At 42.7% G+C, this 14,611-nt stretch overlaps 1 protein-coding gene across 3 annotated transcripts in view; it reads left to right on the forward strand.

The window, feature by feature from the left end:
• The window catches only part of Rnf130 (ring finger protein 130), a 109,359-nt gene that overhangs the window by 81,429 nt on the left and 13,319 nt on the right, over window positions 1-14,611 (forward strand). The window contains exons 8-9 of one of the 3 annotated variants that reach the window (XM_050158558.1): window positions 1,193-1,286; window positions 7,095-7,290. The exons of 1 other annotated variant lie outside the window; for it this stretch is intronic. In XM_050158558.1, the coding sequence (XP_050014515.1) occupies window positions 1,193-1,286; window positions 7,095-7,110 (110 nt within the window). In that variant the 3' untranslated portion in view covers window positions 7,111-7,290. Of the gene's footprint in view, window positions 1-1,192; window positions 1,287-7,094; window positions 7,291-14,611 lie in introns of those variants that run through there. One more of the 3 variants, XM_050158561.1, reaches the window with a different exon arrangement.

Below are 14,611 nucleotides of genomic sequence, written 5' to 3' on the forward strand. Positions count from 1 at the left end.
GGGGGGGGGCTGCTCACACACAGTTTATGCAGTTTTGGAATTCATGAACCCAGACTAAGAAATACCCAAAGTGGGGTTGCTAGGAGCCCTTGATAGTCTTTTCGAGAACCCAAGTTCAGTTCTTAGCACCCACCTGAGGTAACTCCAGCTCCAGGGGGTCCCACACCTTCTGACCTCCGTGGGCACATATGCTTACATATACATATGCACACACATACACATAATTGAAAATTAAAAGTTTTGAAAGAAATAACTATATTACGTATATGAAGTCATATGAAAGCATTATTTTGTATACTAAACTAAAAAATGTGAAAATGAAGCAGCAGTCCAGTAGGCACAGCTTTGCCTGTGAACATTCGTCGTGCCTTGTTACAGGCATAGAGGGATTTTATAGGATTACTTTGTTAAACCTTCCCAATTTAGTTTATCCTTGACAACATATTATAGTTATGACTTTGGAGCAAGTCAGATTGGTTCTCAGGCCCCAAGGTTAGTCTCCCTCTATCCCCATGTATGCATGTCTTTGATTTTGACTTCTGCATACCTTGTCAGTCACGGCCCCTCCTACTTTTCTTTAGACAGAAGGACAAGTTTTACTTCCCAGCAGGGGCCCTGGACCTGTTTTCTTGGCACAATTGTGATGTGTCTTTTTAGTAGGAATACTGTAAACTGATAGATAAGAGAAAATGCAAATGTGAGTGTCTTGAAAGAGCAGCTTTCCGATTAGCATACACGAAGACTTGAGAGCCCCACTCCATGCTCCTAACCCTTTTCTATGATTGAATTTTAGAATAATGCAGAAATGACAAAAAGGAAATTTGAGAAACTATTTTAAGTATGATTGTTCTACTGTCATTTAAATTCACAGTGATACCTATGTCCATGTACAGTTCTCCTACATAATTTTCCTGTGCCTTTTGGTGGTCACACTCCTCATGTACTTCTGGATCGAAACTGAAAGAAACGGTTGAGCCATGCTTTCCTTTCTCCTTGCAGCTTTTCCCAGTACTCCACTAACCTTCTCTAGTTAGTAGCTTTCTGGCAAACTTCCTCCTGCTTGACTTCTTTGAGCCAGCCTTGGCTTACACCTCCGTTGACGTCTACTTCGTTGCATTTGAGGGAAGTGTTGACATCGATTTGACTTAAATCTTCTCCCCAGAGTGATTTCCTCCCTTTCCTTTGTCAACAGAAGAATGGTTTATTATTGCCAGTTTTGGCCTCCTCAGTGCTCTCACGCTCTGCTACATGATCATCAGAGCCACAGCTAGCTTGAATGCTAATGAGTAAGTAACAAATTGTTTTTTGGATTGCATGTGCCAGATGACCCCAAGAAAACATGTAATTTTCATGAAGGTGGTGAGACTTGGCTTCCCACCTGCTTCATGCTGATCCCAGTGGGATCATAGTTAACAAAAAATTTATTTCATGAGCCATCTATTTTTAGTCACACAGAATGGGAATTCATTTTGTTCAGTAAGACCAGCATATATGAGCAAAACTCTGGAGGCTCTCTTTAGTACAGGCTGGATCCACAGCGTCATGCACGTGCCAGGACACCAGAACAGTCTTAGTATGTCACAGGAATAGCCCCACTCTGTGTGTGCTCATAGATTTTACCAGGAGCTGTAGTCAACTTTCGGGAGCATGCTAAGACCTTTGCCTATGGTCAAGGACAGGAAAGAAGCGGGAAGCAAATCTACTGCTCTCAGAACAGTTGGGAGGTAGAGATGTCAAAATAGACTGTCTGTCAAAGATAGGTTACAGAAAGGCAAAGTTGGCCTCCACAAGGAAGAACACCAGTCAGGCTTCTTAATGGTGAGATGACCTTCCCACAAGGAATGCACAGAGCTAGGAATGCTGGCAGCCGCTGCATGTCAAGGGCTACTGTAGGATAGATATCTTAGTCCTTTTGATGCAATGATTTCCCAGAAGTAGCATCCCACAGTGATAGGATAATAGAAGGGTTTGATTTTCCTTTGTTTTACTATTCAGTCCTCTCTTTTACCTGAGTATTCATACTACTTAGAGATGGGCACAGCCCTGGGCCAGTGCCCAGATTTGAGCCTACATTGCTGCTGGTGCACATTGTGTGCTTTCCATATCGGAGTATGGCGTAGCATTTTAAGTAGTCAACAGTAAACGATCTCCTGGAATAATTAATAATGTTTAACCTTAGAAACACAAAACTTTCACTTCTCTGACATACTATCTCCAACCTGATCTGTTGACAAAAATCTTGCAAGAAATATCTTCTGTCATCCGTGACCCCGCACATGCTGAGAGGCTATTGTGATACATTGGTGTTCTTCACCCTTTATATGAATAGCCTTCGCCTGTCCATTGGTCAGGAGCTAGCTACTTCTGTGGACACTGCTAGATACAGTTTTCCGTCAGAACACGGTATCAGTTGCTCAGATTCTAGAGTCAGTCACACCTAGGTTTGACTCTCACTCAGCAACCCCATTTTCCATTGGGCATTTTAATTTATCTGAAGATGATTTAATCATCAAAATAAGCAAATAATGACTAGTCTACATCATAGGGCTATGGACTTAGTACAGTGCCTAATACGTAATAAGTGCTCAATAAATGTTAGCCAAACTAGCTCCGCTGAGATTCTGCTACAGTTCTGTGAATAAGATGGCCGTCTGGGACCAGGAGTGTGGCGCAGCAGGGAAGACACTTGCTGCCAAGCCTGAGGACCTGAGCTCAATCCAACTTCCACAAGTTGTCCTCTGACCTACACATACACACACACCATGGCACATGTACATGTGCACACGGAGGTAAAAATATAGATAAACATAATTTAAAATTTAAAAGATGGCCATCTACTTTTAATAAAACAAATTAGTTTAACTTTGTCCTTGAAATTAGTTACAGTGCCTAGGAACGCTGTGGTCGCCCATGGTTTCAAAAACACTTCCATTCAGTGAAGTCATTGTCTGGTCTGCAGCCACTGTCTTGTTTATTCCCAGTCAAACCGGATAATAAGCCCAGTTATTTTTTTTTGTCTTCTTTTCAAGACAAGGTCTCAGTACATAGCTCTGGCTATCCTGGACTCACTCTGTAGACCAGACTGGCCTCTGCCTCCTGACTGCTTGGATTAAAGGAGTGCACTACCACAGCCCAACAAAGCCCAGTTCTTAAGATTTTACCAGTGAGGGGGCTGGTGATATGATTCAGTGGGTAAAGGCGCTTGCTGCTAAGCCTGACTTGAGTTCAGTCACAGAATCTACCTTGTAGAAGAAAAAAATAATTACTGCAAGTTGCCCTCTGACCTCCACACACATGCCATTGCAAATACCATACACACACACACACACACACACACACACACACACACACACCAGCACATAAAGTAAGTAAATGTAATTAAATATTTTTAAAAATCCAACCATGAGTAACAACCAGTACAAATAAATAGTGATGCCCTGGGCACTTCTGTAGAACTACTAGACAATTTAATGGTCCTCTCACTCAGAATCTTCCCAGATGCTCAGTCTATACATCAGATGTTTTTGAGAATGCTTAACTAGAAACCCAATTGCCTGGGTCATACTGCTTCAGTTCCATGCATAGGTGCATTACTCAGAACCTAAGCCATGGGTCTTCACAGCCATGTCTTGGTCAGCCTTCGCCCATTAGCCTTTGTAGATGGATGATTTGCCATTGTTCATTCGACTGTTACTTCTTTGCCTTCAAAGCCATCCTAAAGGACAGCATCCATAATCTCATTTAGAGAGAACATTGAGTGAGTGTGTGCGTGCCTGCACCTGTGTGTGTACACACCTGAGGGTACATGAAAAGATAGTCACCAAAATATTAGTGGTGAGTATCTTAGGTTATATTTTTAGAATGTTTTTCTTTCCATTGTGAGCTTCTATGTGACTTAGGGGTCTTGTTGCTTTTGCAAGCATGAATCACGTGATTTTTTTAAAAAGACCATTTTATTGTGGGAGACAAAGATCAGTTTTACTCTGTGAAAGTGTGTCTCTAAACGGTTGGTGGAAATTCCTAAATTATTTTATTCCAGATAAAAGCTTTTTAGCAAGTTGGGCATGGTGGTTCATGCCTTTAATCCCAGCACTTGGGAGGCAGAGGCAGGTGGATCTCTGTGAGTTTGAGGCCAACCTGGTTTACAAAGAAAGTTCCAGGACAACCAGGTCTGTTACACAGAGAAACCCTGTCTCAAAAAAAAACAAACAAAAAAATAGCAATTTTTAAATTTCTTGTTCATGGATTTTTTTTTAATCTATGTACTCATTTTCCCTTAAATGCCAATAAATTTATAGCCAAAATGGGGTCCTTTCTAATTTTAATCATCCCATCATTCTAATTTAACCTGTCCAACTGTCAATAAACAGATGGGAAAATGTGTTGACATTTTAGTGACTATCTAGAAACTGACAGTAACCCCAGCACAAAAGCACCCATGAGGACAGTCTTCTTTCCTGACAGCTTCAGCAGTGCAGTGTGCTCATTCACAAACCCTGTAGGCAAGAGCAGCCAGCCTGGCAGATGTTAGGGCAGCCATGCAGAACCCAGGCAGGTCCAGACCCCCTTGCTTTTTGCTGTAAGTACATTGATTACCACCAGGGGGCAGCCAAGACAGGGGCACAACAATCGTCTTGACCTTGTTCATGGATAACATTTACCAAGGATTCAATGCTATTGCCTGCTTCAGAAATTGTGTATTTTGGAGTCCTGTGTTCAGTGAAAGAGTACTTATTAAGTATGCTTCTGTAACTAATTGTGCCTCAAAAACTTTTAACACTGCACACAAATCTGGGGAAATCTGAGACTGCATGCATAAATAGGGTGATGGTCAAAGAAGTGAAATGCAGAGCAAAAGGACTTTGGCTTTAGCATCTTCCTCACCCTTGTGATTCTCGGTGCCTACAGCAGCAAGACTGTTGAACGGCATTCCCACAGGAGTTTGTTGTTCTACTTATTCAGATAGGCCTTGTGAAATCCAGCACCTGCCATCTCCCTTCTCTGTGAGAAAGTTCCATCCTTGTTTTTATTTGAGGAACACATAAGTAGATGATGTAGGAGAGATTTTTAAGTTGAGTGGGAAGTTAGACTATATATCTAGGGCCCATCTCTTAGTCTATAGACTCTGATTCTAAAAAAAAAAAATGACATCTTAAGATTTGCAGAGATATGTAGCTCAGATACTCGGGATTTTTTCACTGGTCTGGGCAGCAGGAAATGCATGTGCCGAGATTAATGTGATCGTATAGATCTGTGCTGGGATCTAATACAGAGAAGTCCTGGCTTCTGGACTCTTGAGCAGGTAGATGGATCCCACACCTCACTGATAGTTCTGGTGAGCTTTTCCAGGTGTTGTTGTAGATATTTATCAGCCAGTTAAAAGCAGTGATGATCCTGTTTTTCTCTGTACTGACTATTTCTTAATTCTGCTCATTACTCCTGCTTTCTGGTGTGCACCACACAGCCAGCTAGCTAGGCTTCTGTCTTAGGACACTGGCAGATCAGCACAGTGTTGATAGAAAAGTCTGAAAATAGAGTCATTGGACATCTTTGCTTAGAAAGGAGGAAGAAGACGGCAGAGGTGTCTCAAGGTGTCTGTCCCAAGAACTGCTGGAGCAAGGAGGATCTGCTGTGGACTGCACACTCCTTTGTGCTCACGGTAGCCTCATACTGCACAACCAGTGCGGAAAGACTGCAAGGTTGGCTGTAGTTCTAGAACCCTGAGGCCTCGCGGAGGACTGGACTCAATGAAGAAAACAACTTCTCTCGGGCAGAGTTGTCCATATGAGCTCTCCAGAAGCTACAGTTTAGGTCTGTGAGAGGCAGGTCTCCCTTTGAGTCACATAACTGTTAGGTGGAATCAGAGCCCCTGTGACAAGGATTAGGATCGCTTTCTAGTTGCCTCTTGCTGGACTTTGAATTTCAAAAGCAGAGTTTCCTGAAGAATATACCACTATAGTTTCCAGACTTCTTTTTCACCATCTCCCAGAGTGAGATCTGTCTGACTTTGTGACCTAGCCCTCCCTCATACATGACTAAAACAAAAGTGGCTCTCACTGTCTGCCACACCTGTCATGTGAGCCATCTTATACTTTACTTCCCTACTGACGTCAGGAGCAGTATGTGAAACACTAGTTAAGAATTTGAGATGTTTACTTTTTCAGTCAAATACTCTTGGTCAGACTAGCATCCATCTTTGTTTTTTATGTTACCAAGAATACTTAACATTACTTTCTGAGATGTATTCTTGGAGTGAGTCTTCTTCCCTCTTGTCATATTTATTCTCCTTTAGCCAATCTCTAGTGTGTTTAGACACAGGGTAATACTGAGACTGAGAGGGGTCGAGTGGTCCCTCATAGATTCTTGGGGAGGACAGTGGGATGCAGGCCAGTGCCTTTGCTCCCAACTCCTCTCTACACTGCTTAGCCCTGATTGCTCCACAGAACACTGAGGGCAACAATTGTGGCCAGAGAAGTTTAGTTTCATGGATCCTAAGCACAGAGAAAAGTATCAGAACTGATGGCATGATTTAGGCAGTGGAAATGAACCAGACATGAAGGTAGAGAGCCCCTGCTTAGGGAATAAGCCAAGTGCAAAGGACCAGAAAGTGGTCTTACAGGGCCAGGAGCTGCAAAGAAGACAACAGGATCCTGGGGGTACCAAGAAACTTTTCAGAAGACTGCAGGCACTCTTTAACACCTGTTACCAAAACATTAAGATAACAATCAGTGTACCCAAAACCTGAGAGATTCCTGGAACAGAAAGTTTGTTTTTCAGCTCCCTTTATAGCCTTGGTAGTCTAGAATGGTAAAGAACAGTAAAATCAGCAACTCAAAACCAGCTTGGATAACAGCTACTCCTGTGTGTTAGACTGTTAGCCTGTCTTTTTCCTGTTCATTCTGGGAATATTAAAACACTTCTAAGATGACGCGCTGCTCAGACGACCACTCGGAAACTGCTAGTCTCAGGGAGACACTAGGGCTGGGGACAGTCCCAGGCCACCCTGCAGTTAGGATCACATCTCTTTTGTTTTAGAATGTTGACAACCACCCTTGAACTAATTAATGATCTCTGTTTTCCCTTTTATTCCATAGGGTAGAATGGTTTTGAAGAAGGAAAAACACTGCTTTCTGACTGATTGCCTTGAAGGAAAAAAGAACCTATTTTTGTGCATCATTTACCAATCATGCCACACAAGCATTTATTTTTAGTACATTTTATTTTTTCATAAAATTGCTAATGCCAAAGCTTTGTATTAAAATAAATAAATAATAAAATAAAAGTACCGTGTGCAAGTGTCTTTTACCAACATATGTTTCGGAGGCTGATTTGATACCACACACAGGATGTGCTCGTGACTTTATAAGAGGGCAGGGAGAACATGGCTGCTGGTGTTTAACCTGAGCAGAGCAGAGACATCCCGTGTGACACTGCTCCCTTAGTGCTCAGCTAATGGTTTTCTCCATTTTATCTTAAAGGATGCCATCCACTCTGGTAACTTCTTCCTTTGTGTGTGATCCATGCGCCTTCACTAGGACGTTAGCTCCACATTGAAAACTTTGAACTGTTGCTCCCCTATTGTATCCCCATACCTGGGAGTGTGCTTTGCATGTAGTAAGTGCTCAATAAATTAATTTATGGAATGAAGGAGAGGGTTGTAAGGACTTCCAAACCAAGATGCTCCTCTGCTTAGTGTGTACATTACACATTTCAGGAGTGTAGTCAGGAGCCAGTTCAGCATGTGGTAATGAAATATTGTTGCCTTATTGAAGAAAATGTGTTATTTTGTCATGTTGCATGCTTAAAGGATGGTGGGCATTTGTAAAACATTTGTAAACGCTTGAGCAGTAAATTCTTGGCCTTCCACTTTAGCATCCCTGAAATACCATGTTTCTGTGGGTATGCACAGGCTGTGCAACCATCACAGGTCTCTGGATTCAAGAATATTTCCTCACCTACAAGGAAACCTCACACCTGCTAACATATATTATATGTTGAATATAAAGGATGTGAACTGATTTTCATGTTTTGTTACACTTTTGGTGACGGAAGGGAGATTTCAGTTTGTCAGCATTGAGTGTGAAGTTCTCTATAGGAGTCTCCATCAAGTTGAGACAGTAATATATTCCTAGAGTCTGGGGTGTTTTATCACAGGACTTTTAGATGCCAATTTTTTAGGGTATCAGTTGTCTCCATGTCTCTTGCAATGATCTCGAGGAAAGATAGTACATGATACTGACCTTTTTTGAGACAGGATTTGACCGTGCAGTCCAGGATGGCCTCAGACCTGCAGTCCTCCCAGGTGCTTTGAGCAGTTGCTGTAGATCTAAGCTGCACCAACAGCGCAGCCGTGATAATCTCACCGTAAGGATCGGTTTACAGTGCGGGTCCAGTTTGCTAGGATTTTGCTGATGATTTTCTTTGGTTTGATAAGAGATACCGGTCTAAAGTTTCCTTTGTTTATCTTTGTTCTGCTGTGGTATCATTGTAATGCTGGCCTCACAAGTGTGTTCTGTAGTTTGGAAGCGTGTAAGAGCTGATGGTGATTCTTTAGATGTTATGAACCCATATGGGCCAGGCTGTTCTTCCTATAAAGTGTCAGGTTTACTGGTGTTCTCACAGGGGTGTGCTCCTGTAGTTCCTAGTGCTCAGTCACTCGTCCTCTCTGCCTCTCATCGTGGCCTTGATTGGCTGGAACTCTGAATGTAGACCAGGCTGTACTCACAAAGATCCACCTGCCTCTGCCTCCCAAGTGCCAAGATTAAAGGGGTGCACCAGGACACTGGCTTGTTTTTCTTCCTTTAAAATGAAAGATTAGGTTATTGATATTCAGTCTTTGGAGAGTTTTTTTGTTTTGTCTGGAAACAAAGTCTGCCTATGTACCCAGGCCTGCCTGGGACTCATGAACTCAGAGACTCTTCTGTCTCAGAGTCCTGAGGACGTGGGATTATCAGTGCATGCTTGGCAGCTTCTTAAAATATAAATGCTCATAGCCAGAAATCTTCAAGTATTATTTCACCTAACCATATTTAATTCTATTTGCTAATCTCTCCTCTCCCCTGTGATTTCTTTGACACACCGATTGTTTAGCAGTTCCGTTGTTTAAACCCTTCCAAATCTGTCACAAATTTTCAGTTTCATCTTCAGTTCTTCTAGACCCATTAGTTGGTTGAAGAAAGTGAGAGTTTTTGTGATTTTTTTTAACCTGTTTAATGTTCCGGGACTTCCTTAATAGCACACTGCGTCTGTCGCAGAGGGTGCTCAGTGCCCCCCCCCCCCAGAAGACCTGGATTCTGCCATGACAGTGCTCTGTAGTGTCAGCTGTGTCTGCTTGGTTGATGCGTCCAGTTCCGCTCTTTCCATGCTTCTCTTCTGTCTGATTTACCCCTGAGAAAGGTTAGTGTTGAGGCTTCAACTGCTTTCGTTCAGTTCTCGGCTTCTCCCTTCCATCAGCTTAGATTTTGCTCTATGTACTTTGGGATTCTTTTGTAGTGCGTATGGAATTGGAGAAATGTTTACTCACGCCATGTGCTCATTACATTCCTACCCCTGAACTTCACTGGTTAAAGGGCTTTCCTGGTGGCACAGCTGTCAGCTGGCTTATTCTCTTAACAGAAGGGTTTGTTGAGCAGACGTCTTCCCCAGTACAGTTGGTTTCCTCCTGGCAGGGTTTTGTGTGTGTGTGTGTGTGTGTGTGTGTGTGTGTGTGTGTGTGTGTGTGTGTGTGTGTTAATAGTATAGTCCCTGCCACCTAACGTATCCCAGTGAAAATCAAAGGAATTCTACCTACCCCTTCTTATTTGTGATTAGCTGTTCCCTTTCAGATAGTCATCAGGAGATGGAGGGCCTCGGGTGGCAGTGTCGCTGTCTCTGCTAGTTTAACATGCTCCTCTCCACATGTTCTAAGACTTTACCATCACGTACTGCTTCCTTCAAGATACATACTGTTCACGCCAGGTGCATAATTTTGCCAAGAACTAAAAACTAAAAAGGATATGTTTAAAGGTTGAGACTGGAAAGGTAGTCATCAGTGATGGAGATAACCTGGTGTTTTTGTAGCTTTTGATACTTAACTGGCATCATATTTTCATGTTCTAATCATGATCTCAGTAACCAAGAAAGTCGTGATGTGTGTGTGTGTTGCGCATTAAAATGTGGCTCTTGGGAGGCCGAGGCAGGCGGATCTCTGTGAGTTCGAGACCAGCCTGGTCTACAGAGCTAGTTCCAGGACAGGCTCCAAAGCCACAGAGAAACCCTGTCTCAAAAAAAAAAAATGTGGCTCTTGACTGCACATTGGTAGCGCACACCTTTAATCCTAGCATTCGGGAGGCAGAGACAGGCAGATCTCTGAGTTCGAGGCCAGCCTGGTCTACCGAATGAGTTCTCAGACAGTCAGCAGTCAGGACTGTTCCACAGAGAAACCTTGTATGGGGTGGGGTGGATGTGGCTCTTGTTCCTTTAAACCCAGTATAGAATTAGCATCAAAATGAAGTTGTTTATTTTTAGTAGACATTATATGAATAGAATTAATATCTAAAATAATTTGTTGTTTACTATTTTAAAACTAGGAAAGTAACCATATTTAGGATGGCATGGTTATTTTGGCTCTAAATCCTTGGGGAAGCTTTTGTAATGGATAAAGCATAAGTTGTTTTTCCCTTCATTTTTCTAACCAAAAAATAACTTTTTAAAGAATACTTTGTGTCATTAGTGGTGGTGGTGAACCCTTTAATCCCAACACTTGGGAGGCAGAGGCAGGGGCATCTCCAGGTTCAAGGCCAGCCTGGTCTACAGAGCAAGTTCCAGGACAGGCAGAGCTATTATGGAGAAACCCTGTCTCGAACCATCCTCCCACACACACACAAAATAAAGAATACTCATGTCAAGGAAACCCTGGCTTCAACTGGTAAACATATCTAAAGAGGGGCTGAGGCTACTAGTCCTATGTCTGGTCACAGGCAGCTGTAGCCACTAAGCCTGGAGAAATCAAGCCTCATTGAGAAATCATTTTTTAAATACAGAAAGAAGACCCAAAAGTGTCCTCAACGTTTTACCTTTCCAATTATGAAGAGTTTTAGGAAAAGTTTAAAAATAGGATTTAATAGCAACAGACAACCAAAAAAAATTTTTTTTTTAATTAGCCTGCGATTATCCACTCACTCTGTTTTCTTGTGAGTTTGAATGCATCGCCCCTCTGCTTTGGTCTGGGACTCCACATTTGGAAACAGAGACAGCAGCAGAAGCCTGTGGCATTAGGCTCCTGTCTGGCCAGATGTAGCTTTGGGCATAGTAAACTGCATCTGTGCTGTCCCCGAGTGCTTTACCTGTGCCCCGAGCTAAAGTTTAACCGCAAACCAGTGTCTACTCCATGTTGATTTAATCTGCACGTTAGAATGTGCAGCAGACAAGCATTTACCCTGGCTGGACCCCCGCCTGGCTTGCTAAGCTTCCTCCAACCTTGGTCTCCTCCCCAGTGAGTAAAGGCTACTGTAGCAGCATACAGGGCTTGGAAGTTTGGGGAAATTGTGTTGTGAAGGTGCCTGGCATATGGTGTGACTCAGGAGTGTCTGTGTTTCCTTCCTTTATAAAATGATAAACCGGCTAGGCCATGGTGGCGCATGTCCTTAAACCCAGCACTCGAGAGGCAGAGGCAGGCAGAGGTGAGTTAAGAGATCAGCCTGGTTTCAAGACAAACTACAGAGAGAAATCTTGTCTTGAGGGAGGAGTTGGGGAAGATAAACTGTACCTGCAACGTCCGTCCTGTTGTGGGATACTGTGTGAAGGTGATTGCTGTAATTGGTGTAATAAATAGCCAATAGCTAGGCAGGAGGTATAGGTGTAATCTGAGCCTTCTTAATTAGTTAGAAGTTTCTGTTCATTATTTGTAAACTGGCAAGCAGGACAGAGAAAGACTCATTACACCTTCCTAATATTGAAAAGGGAAAAGCTGGGGCTGGAGAGATGGCTCAGTGGTTAAGAGCATTGCCTGCTCTTCCAAAGATCCTGAGTTCAATTCCCAGCAGCCACATGGTGGCTCACAACCATCTGTAATGAGGTCTGGTGCCCTCTTCTGGCCTTCAGGCATACACACAAAAAGAATATTGCATACATAATAAATAAATAAATATATATATTTTTTTTTTAAAAAAAGAAAAGGGAAAAGCCTTGTCGGGCATATTCAGCCTAAGAAAGGCCCTGGGCCACCAAGGTCTTACAGCTCATCTTTGATGCCTGGGACCATCTGGATCCACTGCCTTTCCTTCCAGTTCACATAGCAAATGTGCTGGACTGAGCAGAGCTCATCACCACGAAAGACCAAGAGATCCCTGTGTTGGGGAGAATGCATAGCCAACGCTTAGACTCCTGGGAAGGCTGGCTCAAGGAAGCTTTCCACCCAGGTGGTAGCCGCAGCCCTAAGGCACAGTGATAAAGCAGCATTTACACCTATGACCCTGTGCCTTTACCAGACCAGAAGCAGGGCTTGTAGGTAGTACCCAGGTAGCCTTTCTAAAGTGAGGATCAGAGCAGATTTGAGCATTAGTTACTTGGTTAATTTGTTTGTTTGGTTTGTTTGGTTGGTTTTTGGCTTTTCAAGACAGGGTTTCACTGTGTAACTTTGGAGCCTGTCCTGGAACTCACTCTTGAGACCAGGCTGGCCTCAAACTCACAGAGATCTGCCTGCCTCTACCTCCTGAGTTCTGGGATTAAAGGTGTGCGCCTCTACCGCCTGGCTTCTTTTTTTTTTTTTTTAATGAAAGCCACTGTTAAATTTCAGAATATGTTTCCATAGTGAAAGGTTTGGGCTACTTTTGTTGTTTTGAATTGGGGCCTCAGGGAGTCCAGGTTGGTCTCAACTTTGATATGTAGTCAGGGGTAAGCTTGATCTGAGCTTCCTATCCTCCTTATCCCAGTGGTAGGAGGGCTCAAACCCAGGGCTCCATGCATACTAGCTTAGCACTCTTACCAACTAACTACACTCCCTAGCCTTTCCAAACTAATTCTTGTTGCCAAATCTTTGAGTTTTATAGTGGGTTTATTGGATACAACTGAGCAGAAGACTGTCTGCCTTCACTTTGTGATGCTTTTAATTTCATCAAAAGAAGTGGAAACAATCTTGGATCTGCTTTATCTGAGATCTGTGGAAAACCAAAGAATTTTTCAATTTTGCTTGTGTCAGAAGCTATTGTCACTAGGTCACTAGACACTCTAAGGTATAGACAGTTATAGCTTAGATTGAATTGGGCAAAGCAGGACAGGCAACCCCAGCATTTGGGAAGCTGAAGTAGGAGGATCCTGGCTACATAGATGACCTCATCAAACACAAAAAAAATCTTTATACAGAAGAAAAATTACTACAAATAGAAATTCAGGAGAAAATAGGTAATAGTGTATAATTTTAAATGATGGTTAAAATACTAATAATGTCTTAAAACTTGTCTGATGCAGTTATTTATGTTAGAAACCTGACCATGAGTCCAGAAAGACTAGAAGCCAATGTTCTAGATGTTTCTCTCAGGAACAGCAAACTAAATCTAATGAACTATACAGACAATAAATGAACGAACGGAGAACAAATGTAGTCGAACCAAGCATAAAGGCATTTCTTTAAAATGGTAATGAAATTAGCGTCCTGACCAAGGAGACAGATACCCAATACTAGGAATGAAAGCACATCGGTACAGCGTGCACATATCAAAACCTACAGAGAAACGGGAGAACAGAGGAGATTAAGAGTTCTGGGAAGGGAAATGGAGAACTGTTTGATGGGTGTAGAGTTTCAGGTTTGCAGGCTGAGGAAATCTAGAGACTCCTTCACCATAGCGTTTTATATGTAAAAGTGCTCAAGAACCACCGACATGTTTTATAATGACCAACGTGGCAGGGTTTCTCTGTGTAGCCTTGGCTGTCCCGGAACTTACTTTGTAGACCAGCCTGGCCTTGAACTCAGAGACCCCCCTGCCTCTGCCTCCCGAGTGCTGGGATTAAAGGTGTGTGCCATCACCACCAAGCCTGTTAGTACTTTTTATCACAGTTGTTTTTTAAGTTGTGACGGGAGCTGCAGCAGCTAACAGCACTGCATGTTCACCCAGAGGGTCCACATTCCCAGCTCACGGCTACCGCTTACTCTGGCTCTGTGGATCTGACGCCCTCTCTGGCCTCTTTGGGCCCTGCACTCATGTGGCATACACTCACACAGACACAAACACATTAATAAAAAATGAAAATCTTTAAAATGATTATGAGAATTTTGTCAATCAAATCTGAAAATTAAATATTGATAAATGCACTTCAGAACAAATATAAAAACTGATATGAGAATTAGGAAATTACCACCAACATCTAAGTTGGACCCATAAGTTAAAATCATTCCTCAAAGAAAATCCTAAGATTTAGAAGAGCTCACTGGAGAATTCTTTGTGTCAATTAAGGAAGAGTAGGGCTGGAGAGATGGCTTAGCGGTTAAGAGCATTGCCTGCTCGTCCTGAATTCAATTCCTAGCAACCACATGGTGGCTCACAACCATCTGTAATGGGGTCTGGTGCCCTCTTCTGGCCTTCAGGCATATACACAGAAAGAATATTGTATACATAATAAATAAATAAATATTTTT

The sequence above is a fragment of the Alexandromys fortis genome, unplaced genomic scaffold (genome assembly GCF_014885135.2).
Source record: "Alexandromys fortis isolate MF-2015 unplaced genomic scaffold, M_Fortis_MF-2015_v1.1 scaffold_99, whole genome shotgun sequence".
Taxonomy (NCBI): domain Eukaryota; kingdom Metazoa; phylum Chordata; class Mammalia; order Rodentia; family Cricetidae; genus Alexandromys; species Alexandromys fortis.